Source organism: Apteryx rowi, unplaced genomic scaffold (genome assembly GCF_003343035.1).
Source record: "Apteryx rowi isolate R43461 unplaced genomic scaffold, aptRow1 scaffold_345, whole genome shotgun sequence".
NCBI lineage: Eukaryota > Metazoa > Chordata > Aves > Apterygiformes > Apterygidae > Apteryx > Apteryx rowi.
This window is the reverse complement of record NW_020449919.1, coordinates 511,638-529,463: the sequence shown is the minus strand read 5'-3', so window position 1 is coordinate 529,463 and position 17,826 is coordinate 511,638. Positions and strand designations below refer to the sequence as shown.

Here is a 17,826-nt window from a genome sequence, read left to right as displayed (position 1 = left end):
ACACAGTGAACTGAACAGTAGATTGAAATGCAGGACAGGCTAGAGCTCTATTCCTGGCTGGCAACTATGTGCCCAAGCTCATATTGTCATATAATCTGCTTCCCTTCCTGTCTATTAGAAACTTAACCTGAAAGCCCACACACTCCTAATGAGCTTTTGCTGCTGAACACAACTGAGTTAAGCAGGGGTATATATACTGGTTCGTAATACTTTTTGAAGTGCATCACATTACGTGTCTCCAGAAAGCAGCTGTTGAAAGGCAACAGACACTCAAACCTCAAATAGCAGAGGATTCTGAGGGTACGTTGTAGGATCCATACAGACAGTAGCACCTGAAAGAACCATGGCTGCTATACAGCAAGTAACTATTCCTTCTTCTTTGAGTGTATGTCATATTCCCATTATAAGCCTTATAATCGTGAACTTCCTGAAGGACAGGTGGAACAGTTGCATAAGATTCACAGTGCTCCTTACAAAGTTGTCATCAGTTTTGTTACTGTATTTAACAAAAAGTCAGTGTATTGTTACATCTGAGCCTTATAAAAGTTGGAAACTAGCACATTTTCTCCCTTAAGTTTCCTTGGCAGCCATATTAACGTATCACACCCTATCTAACATAATTGTTTTTTTCACACCTCACAGTAGCAAATTTTATCTGTGGTCCCTTTTCTACCAGAAAGTTTCACCACCAGTATATGAAGACAGATCACTGCAGCAGCCACCCATGGTTAGATTGTTCCTGCTACAAAGTAGTTTGCATAAATTTATTGATCAGCCTGATCTAACTTTGAAGCTAGCCCTTCTTTGAGCAATGGAGTTGACCACGGAATCATCAGAGGTGCAACCTAAATTATTCTATGACTCTAAGATAATAACCAGTACCACCAGCAAACTTATCTGAGATATCAATACTACTTCCAAAACTAAATGGCTTCCTTGTTAGTGAGAGACACTCAGTTTCCTGTTTGTTGACATAGTTCATTTCTGAGTATTATCTATTAGAATTTGTATTACTGTTTTTCAGAAAAAAGGCAGAAAAGACACCAGATAATCTAATTGTCGTCAACTCTAGCATGTACAATTTTTGACTGATTGGGTAGAGCATTCCTTCTCTCTAAAGATACACCAAGTGGATTTCTCCACTCCTCACAAAGATCTCTCTCATAAGATTCATCAGGAAGTATATGGAAAAAAGACATTACCCCTTTCTCTCATTAACAGGTTTAGCCATAAGGTAAGTTCTTGTAGACCTTTGCTGGGATAGTAAGTGCTGTGCCCACATGGATATCTGGAAGGGAAAAATATGGTCCTCAGCCATTACTATAATAGTGCACGCCAGCATGAGTTTCACAAGCACAAGCATATATGGATCATAATGATCAGTCTTGCCCATACATTTTGTACATACGACAGAGGCTTGCATCTGTCCTTTTGGATTCGATTCAGGTAAATGGTACCTGTGATATTTACAACACTTATATTTTAGTAATGCATGTAATACTTAGCAATCCTTTGTCACTGCCTCGCAAAAACCTCCAAAAGGTGCATTTATTACACTGACTGTTGTAGTTCCCAACTTACCATTGAATGAAATGTCAAACCACTGAAATACTGGAAAAGGATTCTTGCCTTCTATTATATCTTTGCCACTTATTTAAATGATATTCTGGCCATTCACTTCTTTTACATGTGCCAAGTTTGAGGGTAGCCGCTCTCACAGAATATCAACACATGTATGTGTACACATGCTAAAGGAGTTGCATTTTGAACCTCTTGAGTGCTGGGTATGTTGGGTACTATTTTCCAGTGAACAGTTTGACTACTTTGAAAAGCATGTCTGTTCTGCAAAAAAATGCTGATTCCTTCCCTCAATGAATCCATTAAAGATCTACGAAGTTTTAAAGCAGGAGGAGAAAAAAAAAAAAAAAAAAGCAAAGAGCTGATGCAGCTATCAGCATTCTCTCCTGACATCTTGGCTACTTCATTCTGTCTCAACATAAACAATTACTATCATAGATTTTCATCATTTTTATCTATGCTGACAGGTATTTAAGCACTATTCACCCCCTCCTTTGCTACCTGCAGTTTCACACAGCTTTTTAGCTAGTACACTGTACAACATTTGTTTGAAAACTTAGGATTAAGTTCTAAACATCTCTAAGTTAGCAGTAAAGGAACATTCACTTACTGTGATCTGATGCACATTTCCAAAATACCAAGTAAGGCAGGATAAAAAGTTGATTCAGAACAAAAAAAAAAAGTGAACATATTTTTGGAAAAGTTGAGATTAACTGTAAGGAACCATCTCTGTATATTTAATGGCAGAGAAGAAGCTATGTAAATTCTAGAACAAGTAGCAAACCCTGATAATCAGGCAGTAAGAATGCTTCACACTTTCTCAGTATTTTCATTATATATTTATTCTTGGATTTAAAAACATCTTCTAGTTGTGTGTCATGAACTTTTTTCCCTTTTGCCTTAAGCTTCTGCCTGCCTAGAGCCTTCAGAAACTATGAGTAATTTCCTTCTTTTGTTTATACTGGTACCAGCTGGAGCAACCAACTACAGTAACATTCCCTTTGTGCCTGTTGTACGAATATTATAAAAAAATAAAATTCTTAGCCTTCATTTTTACTGTATTTATTTCAGTTTTGATTTTCCATATTTTTCATTTTTCTAACCAACATCCTGGAACCGAAACTACATGCAATATCTAAAATGTCTCGTTAAGAACTGCAGTTTGCAGTGGATACACATTTACGATTCTTTTCTCTTGCTTAACATTAGCATTAGTCTGCTGAATCAAAATTCTTATCAGCACATGAGAAAGGTATGTGTCCTTATGTTGGAAAACATGTCTAAAAACCAGTTCACGCTCTACACATTAACAGAAATGCTTTCAAATACATATTTTACATCTGTCTGGACTCTTGTGTGCAATTTGTGTGCATTAAAGATGATCAGGATGGATAGGTGTCAGTCTAAGAAAAAAGAACTAGAAAGGAGCCCTATGTACTGAACATAAGGACAGAAGCTGAAAAGACTTCCAACAGCAAAAATAGGAATTAAAAACAATGTATTAAAAATTAATTTCAGAATTTTAAAGACCCTGCGTTCTAAATGATTCTTCTTTTCATTAAGCTTACCTATTTTAATGCACTTTTTCCAACCTTTGCTACTGTATGACAGATCTACAGTGAAAGAGTACAAAATTACCATTGTATCTATATACAGCTGCTGGGGAGGAGGCAAAAACATATGCACTTCCACATAGTTAATTCACTGAAAAAGAGAAAAATTCCTTGTCTTTCTCCACAAAAATCTTTCATATCTCATTACCAACAACATACTCAGGATATCACCCAACAGCAGTGGGTAACCAGCAGAGTAGGAAAAAGAGGAAGAAAGGGAGTAGGATATGTAGGTAAAGTATTAAAAATTGAGCTTCTGTCCAAGTTCAGCAGTAGGAGATCTCTTGCTTCTTTACCTTTTCTCCAATACAGAACTGCTACTCCAATAGAGTACATCACAGCAGTTCTTGCAGTTATTGAGCTAAGCTGGACATACCATGGAAGCATCAAAGAAAATAAGAAAGTAAAGGAAATTAATGTTAACAAAGTTAAAAAAATGGAATAATGAAATCAAGGGAATTCCCCATCTCTCTTATTTGAATAAATTCATCACATGTCTGAGAAGACCAAACTTCCAACAACAACAGGAAAAAAAGACCACCCGCTGGGCTTTGTACAAGAGGAACTGGAAGCTTTGGCAGATAGACTGGAACAAGTTAAAAAGTGCAACTTCCCGAAAAGTGCAAGAGACAAATCTGGAGCCCTTGAATGCAAGAAGGAATTGACAATATTTGTAGAGGAGCACAAGGTTTTTCCAGTGTTGCAGACATGAAAGTGAAAGAGCTAAGATAGGTAACTAGATATTAAACCTCCATAATCCTAAGTAACCAACCCAGTGAACTGATCTTCCTCAATAGTCAAAACTGCAGCTAACAGTCTCAGGCACACTAAGTGAGTATTTCTGCTGCTGAGATCAACAGAAGATAACTGATACCGACATTCAGTTGTGATTGAGTTAATATGAATCGAGCAGCTGGAGCATCTTAAAGTAATTTTAGGTTGTTTGCATATACAGAAATACAACGCTCTATTGATTTATAATTGAATTTTTTTCCTTCCAAATTATCCCTATTAAGTACTGACACAGCTGATACAGCTTTATTAAAAAATATCCTTCTTCTGCTGAATTTTAATCAAAATATTCCCAGAAAACTCAAAGATATGGGTCTCTTGTTGAGGACACAAAGTGTTAAATTCTTGATCTTGAAGAAGCTAAAAATCTTGTGAAAGAAAACTGTAAATCTTCTGGAGTTCTGCAACTGAGGTAAAATAAACAAATTTCAGAAGAGCTACTTGATGAAGGCAGATATTTGCATAACTTTGGTTTCCAAAAGACTCCTGCTGAAATAAAAATAAAAATAAAAATACTTTTAAAATAAAAATACTTTTCACAAAACTTTTAGTGTCATTGATGAAAACAAGAACTGAATATGTACAAGGCAAAGATGAACCAACTGGTTTCATCAAGAATATTTATTTGTATTCTGCCTATGAACAACTTTTACACAATGTTTTTTACTCTCCTACTTGCCAAAAAATAAATTTCTTTTTCACCACTCCTTTAATGAAAAGTAAACAAGCTATATCCCATCTTGCCTCCTTGCTGCAAACTCTCTGTTGATTTTGGACTTTACTATTCTATATTGTAGATGGGGTGTGATAGGCTATATTGTTTTGAAGCAGGAATGATAAGACCAATGATAATTCAATATTATTCCACTGTGCAATAAATCTTGTTTCTTTTTCTCACAAGGAAAAGAAGAAGGGCATGGATACATTTAGATAAAAGGTGGGTTGCTAGTATTTTTAATTTCAGCTACATGAGAATGGTTAGTACAAAAGTTTATTAAGAACTCAGTCTAAACTTTTGCATATAAACCCAGGATGGCAAGAATGGTTCTAATTGAACTAAAGCTGCTGAAGGTTTTATTTTTAAAAAGCTCATGATTAACTCATTGAAACACTCCCCCCATTCCAATTTTTGTCTTCTTTTTTAACAATTAGTACCATTCTTCAAATTGCAGCAACTTGCAAGTGCTTTATAAACAACCATCTGCCTTATTGTATCTTCTCTGCTTTTCACTGTTTATCAATTTAAAAATGTAAAACACATTTATCAACACATTTATCAACAATGTAACAAATTCCCATCTGGGTTTATGAGATGCTCATCATTTCTTTCAAGAATCATGCTAACAATAATTATGAAACTATCTCTGAACCTTTTGAGTACTGTCATGTTACTGTGATGAACCAACCTACTGCCAATTGCTACCTACAAACTAGAAGAGTTCACTGAAGCACATCTGACATAATCATTCCAGTAAAAAGTCTTCACAAACAGCAGATTTTGAAAGTGGATTTAGCATATGCAAATGAATATATTGCATGCAACAAAGATTCATATTTAAATTTGTATTTCCTTACTATTAAGTAGTCTTTAATCCTTGCTAAACTGTCTGTCCATCTTCACTCACCAAAAAGCAAAAGTCAAGATAAATGGATTGTTAAAAACTGAAATCTTTCTAAGATTATAAAGACACTAAAAACCACCATTTAGATTTTCTGTTCTCTGCCTATACTAGCATTTGCTTTCTGCTATCAAGTGCATTTGTTTGAAAATAGGAGTGAAGTAAAAGAATTTGAACCTTATCGAAACAATTAATTATATATGCCCAAGCAACAACCATTAGGGAGAAATTTGTCCAACATTTTCAATACCCTGCCCCAATCTCAGGTGCTTTTAGTGTTGTCTAGCCCAACTAAAGCTTTCTGTATCATGTTTCTGTTTCACACTTATCTGTCATGAATTGAAAATAACTAAGTTAGTATCAAAAAATCCTGTAACAAATAAGGTATGATACGTAACCAATAAGGTATGATTTCCTAAAGAATTGCATTTATAATTTATCTTGGTGTCCAGAAAGTGAAAGTTCTCATTTAAGCTTTTCCTCGGTTGCATTTGAAAAGCCTCTATTCCATGTGGATACTTCTGTGTCTAATAAGATACGAGATCACACTACAACTTTAAGGAGCTTGTAGAGACTCTCTCTTCTGTTCAGCTGCCTATTTTTGCCCAAACTGCACAATTTAATTATCTTTGTGACATTTACTTTATTGTAGAATTTTGTTAAAGTAAAAAATTCTGCAACTTTCACTAGTAGGTGGGGCATGACAGGCACAAAAATAGCACTATCACATTGCTCCCACAGGAGACCACCCAAAATGTGATTCAGCCATTTTCAAAAATAAAGATAAGGAAAAATACTTTGTTTCAATGAGACGCTTTCACCCTGCCTTCAAAGCAGGACTTAAAGTTAGGAAGGGTCTGTGTTAGGTTCTCAGTGAGGAATTTTATTTCCCCATGAAAGTTTATCCTTACTTGACTGTGATACAAGACACTGAAAAAAATCYGTTCACACATGCTCACACACCTGTTAAGTATTTGGAAACTGAACAATCTCTTCAATGGTCCTAGCCAACTGGGGGGTGGATTAGGCATCCCATGAAAGCAAACAAGCATGAATCACCCCACATATTATATCACTATCAATTTATTTCATCCTCTCAGTAAGATAAATTTTTCCTGCCAATGAATAAACAGCAAATACATAGTAATAAGTCAAGATACACAATGTAATTTTGCTTAATTCACAGTGTGCAGCATATGAATTATTATATTAAAGTCTCACTAGTTAGAGAAAACGTGGAATGTTTAGTGATAAACTGTCTGTGCAAAGAAACTGAAACTAAGTGTAAGGGCTTCTACTAATTATCTGCAAATTTTATTTGGAACTTGATCCTGCAGCCCTTATTCACAAGATCAGACCTATTGAGTTTATTCACATGAGCTTCGGCTGCAAGATTGGACCTTAAGTACTATCAGGTGCACGTGCAGCCTATCATCAGATTTTGGGTTATTCATGTAAGAAGCTACCCTTTCAAATGCAGACTACTTAATGCTTCCTTCTTCATTAACTTACATGTCCTCTTCTGCTGCTCTATGCTTTCATTTGTGCTATGTAAATAGCTTTTTTCTATCAGTCATCCAAACAAATAATGCTCTTTGCAACCAAGGAGGAAATTAGTAGCAGGTGAAAGCTTATTTTTTAAATTATGTTGAGACCAAGCTGTTCTTTAACTTAAAGGGAATCTGGAGGGAAAAAAAAAAAATTACTCCTTAGCAATCTTAGTTATGGGCTGTCATTGTCATAATTCCACATACTTATTTTTTCACACACAAATATTAACCTTGATGGTTAATCTGCTTTATGATGTGCTGGACCTAAAATTATGCACATACTTTAAAGCATTTTATTTGGTGGGTCAACATGTGTCTCATAATATAAAATTAACTGTACCTTATCATACATGAAACACGTAAGAAATTTTTGATTTTAGTGTTTGCTTGCTTTGTTTTCCATATCTGTTCTACCTAAATATAAGGTATTTTCTTGTGCTATGGTGTGGTAACTGTAAAAAAAAAAAAATAACCACAACTCATCTGCTTATATACTTCTGCAGGTCAGAAAGGCAGCAACTACAAGAGATGGCATATAACAGTCCTTGAATAGAACCACAGCAGAGACATTCATGCCATGGTCCACATCATAATCCATGTATTTACAAGTCCTTTTGGAAAGACATGGGTAGCCAAGGAGGCTGCCAGCACAGGTAAAAGACTCATCATTAGTGATAGCACTGACAAAACACGTCTACAAATGTTAAATGGACTCCAAGCAATCACCAAATTATAATTACCCTGTGCTAGAGCTAAAAGAGACATGCAGAAGGATAAACACTAACTGCCTTTTGATGCTAGGGATACCCTGGGTCCTGAAAGGCCATGGAAGCAGAATATCAACATAATCTTTCTCAAATTAAATCTCTTCATCAACACAACTGATATGACTGGCAAAATGCAAGGTGAAATCCCAACAATGAATTTTTTGTAGTATCTCTTCTAAAACAACAGCTAATTTAGAAGTCATGATCAAGCAGGGACTGAAGTTGACTTGGCAATTTCAATAGCCATAATATCAATTCAAAGTGCAGTACAAACAGTGAATACAGACATCTAGCTGAAGTGCAAGGAGATACATCACAAGAGTCTAATCTAGAGTCTAATCCTGAATCCAAATCTCCATAACTCCTGCCCCAAAAAACCCAGAATTCAATTTTGAACCAGAGTGGTGTGTCTGCAACAACTGACCTGTTGTCACTAAGTTGTTCTCAGTCCTGCTTCGAACTTGCAATATGGATTAGTAGACAATTAGAAACAGCTGCAACACCACATCCTGTGCACTTCTGTTGCCATTTTAATTTTAAAAAACAACTGGAGAGGAGTCTCTACAGAATTCAGAGCCACAATAGCAATGACTGAACCAGAATCAGAAAATTATGTACAGTTCACTAAATTGTCTATTAGGAATACATTTCAAGAGGCTGCAGAACAAATTATGCACCTGAAATAACAGATCAATGAATGAAGCATAAAGAGATGTAAGAAGTGGAGACATGGACGAACTGTTGCAATTTGTGAAGAATCAATTTCCAGACAGTCAAGAGTCATGGCAGAACTTCACAGATAGCGTATTCATCACTTTTATCATGGATTACCAAATGGAAATTCATTAATGCTCCAAGAAAGAAAGGACAATGCTACAACCAGGCCAGGAAGCGCATCCATTCCTTAAAATCAGTAAAATGAAATAAAAGCAGCCTGTAATGTGTACACTTAATAAAAAATTGCCTCAGGCAGGATGGGTAAATCCCCTTTAAAATTAGAGAGTCAGTATATAACGACTGAACTAACTTTGGAAACAATGGCCACACTGAATATATAAAACCTCTGGACCAATGATACAAGTCTAGCTACTTCATCTTCTCACTATATGTTTAGTTACATAAAAGGTCCACAAATACATATCAGAGCACTCCTAAAGCCAGACAATGATGATTCAAAGCCAAAGACCTAAGGCAATATTTTATTATACCATCTTATGAATTATATGAGCTACTACTTCTTAAGCTATCAGTTTGTTGAACACATCTCACCCTGGACTACAGAATGTCTAATGAGAGGATAATGTATTTCTTGAATACTAGTCAATATCTACATAAATGACCCACCAATCTATGGCACAAGAAGTAGTCTTGTCTATGTAAATAAATGACAGATCACTGCCCAAACCAAGAGCCTTGTCCATCAGTGTCCCCTAAGTTCATTCTGTGCCAAACACAAGACTGCGAAACATGTATCAATTTGTGGCCTGTTGAAAGAATTGTGTAATATCGAACACCTAGCAAAGACAGTAGATGAAAAGACAGGTGAGTTTCTTTTCTGTCTGGAAACACAAAACCAATAAACAACTTAGAACAATTCACCCTCTGTCAGAATCCTGACCTTCCTTGTCTTTTAATCTACCAATATAAGCAATGTGTATTTTCAAAGATCACTCAAACTGGAACCAGAAGAGTGACTATAAGCAAGGCAAAATGCACATGACAGATCACAGATGTCAGGCACCCACTCTGTGAACATACCCCACCCCCTGAGTAAGTGAAATCTCAAAAAGTCTTTCATATTATACAGGTTGAAAATGTGGCAGTCACAGTTCAGACGCACAGAATGAAGAATTTGATGATGTTGTCAAACACCTACCTGAAGGTGTGGCAGTAGATCAGCCCACATGGAGGCATGTGAATTTTTAAGCGATTTGGGCAGCACACAATTATATTTGGAAAATGGTACTATTCAAATAATATAGTCATATGCAAACGTCTGCACACACAGACCACAGAATAGGTGCCAATCTGTGTTCTGCTGGAAGAAACGTGTAATATCAAGTACCTAGATAATACAATAGCTTTGGCCATAGCACATGCCCTGTTTCAGAAAAACACGCAGTTGAGGGGGAAGGACGTGAGAAGTAGCAGCTGCTCCCATCTTGTCCTACCCTGCCACAGTTCTTCTAAGCTCCTTAAAGGGATGAGCAGGAGGATGAAGAAGTAAGAAGGAAGGTTCTTAAATACCCAAGAACGAAGCTCTGGCAGGACAAAGCAGTGCTTTACAGCTGCGGTAGCTCCAGTGTATCCATTACAAAAGGCAGAGTCCAGACGGTCCACTTCCAGAAATGGTGGGGCTGAACCAGCCACAGAGCACCAGATCACCCCTTAGAGGCCCTGCAGGATCAGTATCAGCTTTTCATCACAGACACACAAACAGAAAGGCTGCTTCCACCTCAAAGCCTCTTGAGGAATCATAGCAAGAAAGTGGGAGACAGAGACTAATTCATGTTATCCCTGGTAGATGCAAAGGCTTTACACATTACTTGAACAAAAAAATAAAACCTGCATGACTGAAAATCCACTATGGTTTATCTAAGAATATAGATTATTTGACGAATTATTCTTAAAGAACAGAAATTCTTTGCAACATAACAGAGAAGAGCACGTGTATTTAAGTGGGGATTTGTATATGTAAGAATATGGCACTTCAAAGCTGTACAGTATTGAAGTGTATAGTACTGAAGTGTACACTGTGAGTCTCCCATCATTCTTTCCTCTTCCAATCTATTCCTCTCCACAGAAGGAAATTTCTGTCCCTCCTACTTACACTTAACTCATCCTGATATCCAAATTCATGTGTAGGAGAATTCTCAGATCAGGCTTCATTCAACTATTAGGGCTCAAGAGAGAATGGAGTGCTATTTGTGTTATTCATCAATCAGATATAGACTTGTGCTGCGCACTCTTCTCTTGATCCTGCATGCTCAATACCTATATAAGTTCCCAGAGACCATCCTGTTATAATTAGAAAAGACCATGTATTTATATATTTCTTCAGCTTTAATAAATACATTCTTGGCACTATCAGAAACTATATACAGCCATTTGCTAATAAATTTAAGTATATTCTTATTTACCCATCTGAGAAGTTCACTTGAGAAGTTCTATACTGTTTACTTTGAAACAGCTTATGATTGGCTTTTGTTCTGGACTTTTTTTTTTTTTTAATCTTTAGTAGAAAAGAAAATTTAAAAGATTAAATGTCTAATACATGCACCATCAAACATATCTCTGACTAGTCTAAAGTAACCTTAACAGAAAGAGGAAGTGGGAATGAAGTCATTCAAACAATGCGTTTAATCCTTACTAAAAAAATAACATGAATGAATGAAGACAAGCTATGAGGCAAAGACAGTTCACAAGGGTTTCTGGAATAATGTGCCACAATGTTTCCAAACAGAAACCACAGGGCGACATCCCCAAGAAAAAGGCTCTAGCTTGTGCACTGAACAATGCACACTCTTTCATGGGCCTCCAAAGGCCACTGGGACTTTAGCAGCACTAATACCTTAAGAGGTCAGTGTGCTCACACTGCTCTTTCTGTTGGGCAGGGGAGGTTATGACAGTGCAATGAGGATCTAAGCACACACATTTTTGCATTCACTGAGACGATATTCCTCTCTTTTTGTCAAGTCAATGCTCCGACTACTAAAACATTACAAAAAAGCATGGCATTGAAATTTGAGTCATTTTCAAACAGAAAAGGAACTACATACTCAGTAGTCACTACATCATATCTCTACAGAAAGTCAAAGGAAATACCAGTAGCATTCAAATATCTAATCAATCATCAAATATCTAATTATCAGTCTAATTGCTCCTGTTATCCACTGGAGACATGAGGAGAAATCAGTGAGACCAGCTAGTATATGTATCTTTAGGTAGAAAGTAAAACTCCACAGAAGTTCTGTATCCATTGCTTAGCCTTGAGGACAAAAAAGTTATGGAAAATATTACACAGCAGAATTTTTCTGATTTGTGTAGTCTACATGGCATTTACTACTATTTTAAACACAAAAGAAAGTCAAAATGTAGTCTAAATTTCATTCTAAACTATACAGCAAATAATGTAAATTACTGTTGGAGCATTAACATGCAACAAAACCTGAAATACCTTTTGTTAAATGACTGTGGCCTCACTAAATCTTTCTTAAAATATGTAAAAGTATTGTTTTCATAGAGCAACATGAAAAAACACAGTACAGTAATACAGATATGTATGCACACACATGCACAATTCACATACCTCTCCAAGAGCTTCATAGCGCTTTTGGTTCCATCTATGCAAATCTTCACGATAATTAAAAACAAATGGCTCCCCAGTTTTTACATGTCTTAGCTGCCCTTCTGCAAAAGAAACAATATGATTATATTTTAATACATTTCTTCATTAAAAGTAAGATACACCTTATTGTTGAAAAAAGTCTACACCTAAAAATTAGGCTATTGTCATTCCCTCGCCCATTTTGATTATAGTATTTTAAATGAAAACAATTGTATCACAATGAGAAAATGCATTCCCCCTCAATGATATGTATTGCAAGATTAAGCATAACATAAGTAATGATACTGAAATTACATCCAGGTATCAAATGTTAAGCTGTTTTGCAAGAAAACAGTGAGGTGATCAAATTCTAGCTACTCATTACCCTATCTTCACAGCCAGCTACATTTGTAGAGAAATGCCAGTAGAAATTGGGCCAGGGGCTAGAGGAAGAGGAAACTTAGTTTTCTTCAAAATTAGCCTATTCAGAAAAAACATTTCAGGTTAATTTGAAAAAAATACATCCACACCTAAGGTAAATATCTCAGCTCCTAGCACAATGCAATCAAATAAAAGCTCTTAGATTCAGTATTCAAGGATATTATAACAGCAGAATAAAGCAGAATGCTGAATAGAAGCAAAATCCCATTCTATTCTTATGCATTCCAATGCAACCTTATGCAATTTTCTTTGTTTACTGCACAAGTTTAGTTGCAAATTCAGCCACAAATGAGGATATGGATTGGGTTAAAATAGCAAGAATAAAATAGCAAGGAAACAAACTGCAGGAAATGGGTATCTTACCAGTAATATTTCAGCTTATAAAACAAAACAGAAGCTATGATCTCAGAGCATTTCGAAGTTGTAGTAAACCACAGAAGCATTAAAAATAGATATATGTAAGCATGTCCTAGAAAGCTGAAATGCCTGCATTATAAAAGAAAGGTTTCTCAGCAAAATAAGAAATTGCTAACTCAGTTCACACCTTTTCAGACATTTATATTCAAAAATTCTTGATGTTTTAAATTAAATATTTGGGAGATGGTATCTAAGCATTTCTGCCTACAAATATGCTTAGTTGAGATTTTTTTCCAGACCTGCCTTATCTCACGGCCAGTGCATTTTCCAGCTATTAGCCTCCAGAGGAATATTTCTCCCCAACTTCATATCCCTATCTCAGGTCCCAATATCTTTCTTCTCACAGTTTCATCATACTCTACACTTAGCTGTTCCTTCTCAGCTAGTTACTCTTCATATACGCCATTCTATAGTAGATGAAGTTGTTCTCTCCATAAAGGTATTGGAGCAAATATCTGGTTTATTTTCAAGACTTTCTTGGCTTTCTGGTACCCTTGTCTTCTTAGACTCTTTAAATCAGATAAAAGTCTTTCTTACTTTTTCATCATAAAAAAACTATGATTATGACAAAAGAATGCAGGATAGAACATTTGAATTAAACATACAAAAGCAAAATGCAGACCTCTGGCAGCACACTGACCAGTAGCGTATGTAATAGGTTTTGCTACATTCTATAGAAATCATTCAGCCTGTGAGCTTAGTGATGGAATATTCAATAACATCATTCTAAAACATCATTCCCCAAAATTCAAATTTCAGCCCTTTTTATCAACCACATATGAACCATTAACTCTGAAGTCAGTAAGGAAGACAGTAGACACTGCGCAGATCTAAAAATAAGGAGCTGAAAAGTGACAGAGCTGAACCCCTCCCATCAAAGAAAGAGCATCACTTTCATGACACTTTTAGTCTCTAAGTACCTTCCTGTGAAAGCCATCAGGGTATTAAAAAGCTAAGTGTTGCATAAATGACTATCATTTAAAAGAAAGCTCTTTTTTTCTTTAAAAGTGGAAGATGTAAGACAGGCAGAATTAGAAACTAAAGTTCCTCTGTTCAGAAAACAGGCACTGCAAAGAAGTAGGATTGTAAATGTCCCCATTTGTCCTACAGGTTTCAAACAATCTTGAAAAAGCCATTTCCTGGAGTCTGATAGTACTTTAACTCGGAAGCTTTTTTCTCTCCTGTATTTTAAAATGTATGCACTGAAAATTATAAACACTACTAACTCATTTAATATGTAGGTCAAGCTAGCTGGCATGACTTGTAGTCATTACAAAAACTTAGCTGTAATGTAAAACCGTGATCTATACTAGAAGAGTAAAAGTATAACACATTGCTCATACTTTCATCAATATAAACGGAATATAGGTGTTTTCCTACTGGTATTAATAAAATAACTGGAATAAACTATTATCTGAATAATAATTCCTTTTGTATAAATAAAAACGAGTCATTAAATAAGATGTTACTTACATGAGTGAACACTCTAATCTTACTTTTTAATGCTACAAAAAAAATATTGCTTTTAACTTCTGTAAAAGAAAAGAAGCTGAAGACTCTCTAAAAGTACATACAGTATAAACCTACATTACTGTATAAGGAGGAATTTTTTTGACAATTTTACAAAATCAAAAAATTATTACTTAGATTTTTAAGGCTAAGGCTTATTATTTTATTCTTAACAGAAAACTGTGAAACTCTAATAAGGATTTATAAGGTATAGTCAAAGTTCTGATAACCTCTTAACATTATTCTAAGTATAGTCTTTACAAAGCATATACGACTCACAAAGCATATACGACTCACTTTCATTAAAACCATACTCAAATCCTTCCAGAGTATCAGGGAATTCAAGTGGTGGCTCATCTTTTTTCATCAGTTCATCCAAGTCTATTCTAGACAATAGATCTAAAAAAGTAAAGAAAAGAAAAATGACACATTCCATGGTACGCCTGGCTTATTTCACTATTATTGCTGACAAAATGCCTTTATTCAATTCTCTAGATCTTAATGGCAGAAGGACAATGTATGTAATAGTCAATACTGGACTGCCTTATGCAAAATCTTGTATCAGATTTAATAACTGCATCTGAACTTCAGCATATCTTCTTATCTATTTATTTATTTATCTATCTCTAATGCTGATCAAAATATGTCCAGGGACAGAGAAGCCACCAAAACCATAGTAATTTGTTTCAATGATTATTACCCTCAATGTTATAAACATGCATCTGGTTTCTAGTATGCATCATGCTGTTAATGTGAGTTTACCTAGCGTCAGTATCAAGTCATTGATACATTCTTGTTTGCCTGTCTAAATAGTTCAGGTTATCAAATGCATATTATCTCACAGGCATTTACCAGCTGCGATCACAACATTCCTTAACCTTCCCCTTGATACCCGAATAGACTAAGCTGTTCCCCCTCCTTAATAATTCTCAAGTTACAGAAAACTGCCATTCATTTTATTATAAGCCATGATACCCATATCCTTTTAAGACTTCCTATTTTCTGAGATGGTATATCCTAGTACAGCCTGCATTCATTAATGTAAGTACACTAACATAAATACATCCTGCATTCTTTATTACTAGATTTAAGGATCTACTTTTAACCAGAGGCAAGCATGTAAGTACATGTTTTGCTTACATCTAGCTACTACACAATCACCGTGTACACAGATCACGGCATACAATTTTGTCCTCTTTTCAGTACTTTCATTACATCAACACAATCTGATGCTATCATTTTATCATATTTTCTAATTATTAAAAATAACATTATTAATAAAAATTCATCACAAAATGATTCAGCAGGATTCCGCTGAAATACATTTTACTACTTCCTTGAAGATGAATTTGAAGACCACAAAACATTATAATTCAGTTAAGGAGTGCTACACTGGTCTTGTACTACTATTGTTTATAAATCAAGATATGTATTACCAAACTGCCTTAAGAATTCCAAGTATATTACTTTACTACCTCTGACACCCAAATCTGTGGCTCAAAGGAACAAAAACAGCTTTAAAAGGCCCATTTTCTTTAAACTGTCATTGTTTGGCACTAACTACTCTTTCATCCTTTAATTAAAGATAATATTTAAATAAGTTTTTTATTATTACATTTTCCCTTAATTTTGCTTAGTCTTACTGTCAGTGACAAGCTTATGAATTACCTAAGTTGCATAAACTGAACATTGGTACACTAATTCTCTGAAATTTCTGTGATGTTTTAAATGTAATTAGCTTCAACACTCTTGACAATTCCTTGGCTTGCTCTTTTATAACGCTTCAGGTTCATCTGGCATTCACTCCGGCATCCATATCATTCACTGTCTCCAGCTCCCCCTTTCCTAAGCCATTCCACTCAGTAATGCTGGATGACCAAAGACCATCTTGTATGATCATTCACATTTAATGTCTCTCCAACCCATATTATGGTATCCAAGCAACTCTGTGATATCTAAACAGCTGTATAACCACTGGATGCAATTAGGAGATTTCTAAATGAGGCTTTCTCAGCAGTGCTCACTTTTACATCAAATCTATTTAATAGCAAGTCCCCTGAGATTCAGCTCACATAGGCAAGCTCATAATTGTGCTTGTGTATTACCCCTTGAAAGTTTGGGGGGAGCTGCTTTGGTCCCCAGCCAAATGATAGAATGACAGAGATGAAAGAAAAGATCTCTGCCAAAGAAGTTTTTGACAACAGGATGTAAAAAGCATACACTTTCTTCCTCTCTACTGTCACAACATCAAGGTAGCAAAACAGTCTTGGACACTACTCTCTCTCCTTGGTAAAGAGACTCCAGCCATTTCTCCTCTAGAATTTAATTTCGCCAGAGTTTTCATGTCTTCTTACTGTGACCTATTTGGAAATGCATTTGCACAAGAGTGTCAGTTGCTATATAATAAAGTATCCATCTTCTGAGTAGCAAGGACAACACTATATGAAATACATACTAAACCTATCCTCAGTATGTAAAGCTAGCTTCTTATGATGTACGACTACAAGCAGAGTCACTCAATAAAACCACAATTGGCCTGTTTCAACTACCTAACCAGACACTTTCTTGCTGTGTAATTTTTCAAGTTAAAATTAGCTGAAGTGTTCTTATAACTTTGAGATTGTTGTAAGATCTTGTCCATCATTCTCACTGAAGATCTTTGACTCTCAAACTCAATTCCAGGCTGGTTCAACAGAGCTCAAAATTGAGTGATTTGCAAAAGACCTTCTTAGTAAGAGTTCACCAAATCAGCTGAAGATAATCACATCCTCACACAAAATTTTCATTATTTGAAATATTTCTTGGGCACTAATCCTTAAGGAATGCCAAGTTTAAAATGGAGTTTTATTTTTCCAAACATGAAGTATAATTTCCTGAAAATATATTGACAAAATCAGTAATGTGATGTTTGAAAAAAGCACCACCTGGCTTTTCACCAAGCCTTTCACAAATACACAGTTTTAAGTGGAGAAACAGCATCTACCATCACTATATAACAAAAGATATATTTCTACTAATACATTTGTAGAAATCCAATTTTTACATTAAAGTTTGAAGATGTATTTTCTTCCTCTCTTCTGAAAGAAAATTTAGAGAGTAAGTGTCTGATGCAAACACTTTAAATTCAATGTTTGGTTAGCTTACTTGTAGGTCTAGCCAGCTCCATATAGTTCCAAACTTGAAAAATACTACCTAAAAGATGTCATTTCATTT

General features: G+C 35.4%; 1 protein-coding gene across 10 annotated transcripts in view; it reads right to left on the bottom strand.

Annotated features, from left to right (window-relative positions):
• FAM172A (family with sequence similarity 172 member A) overlaps positions 1-17,826 on the bottom strand; it is a 302,076-nt gene that overhangs the window by 260,942 nt on the left and 23,308 nt on the right. For 9 of the 10 annotated variants that reach the window (XM_026072631.1, XM_026072624.1, XM_026072625.1 and 6 more), the window contains 2 exons: positions 14,911-15,012; positions 12,229-12,329 (listed from right to left, as the gene is read on the bottom strand). In XM_026072631.1, the coding sequence (XP_025928416.1) occupies positions 12,229-12,329; positions 14,911-15,012 (203 nt within the window). Of the gene's footprint in view, positions 1-12,228; positions 12,330-14,910; positions 15,013-17,757; positions 17,796-17,826 lie in introns of those variants that run through there. The other variant, XM_026072626.1, reaches the window with a different exon arrangement.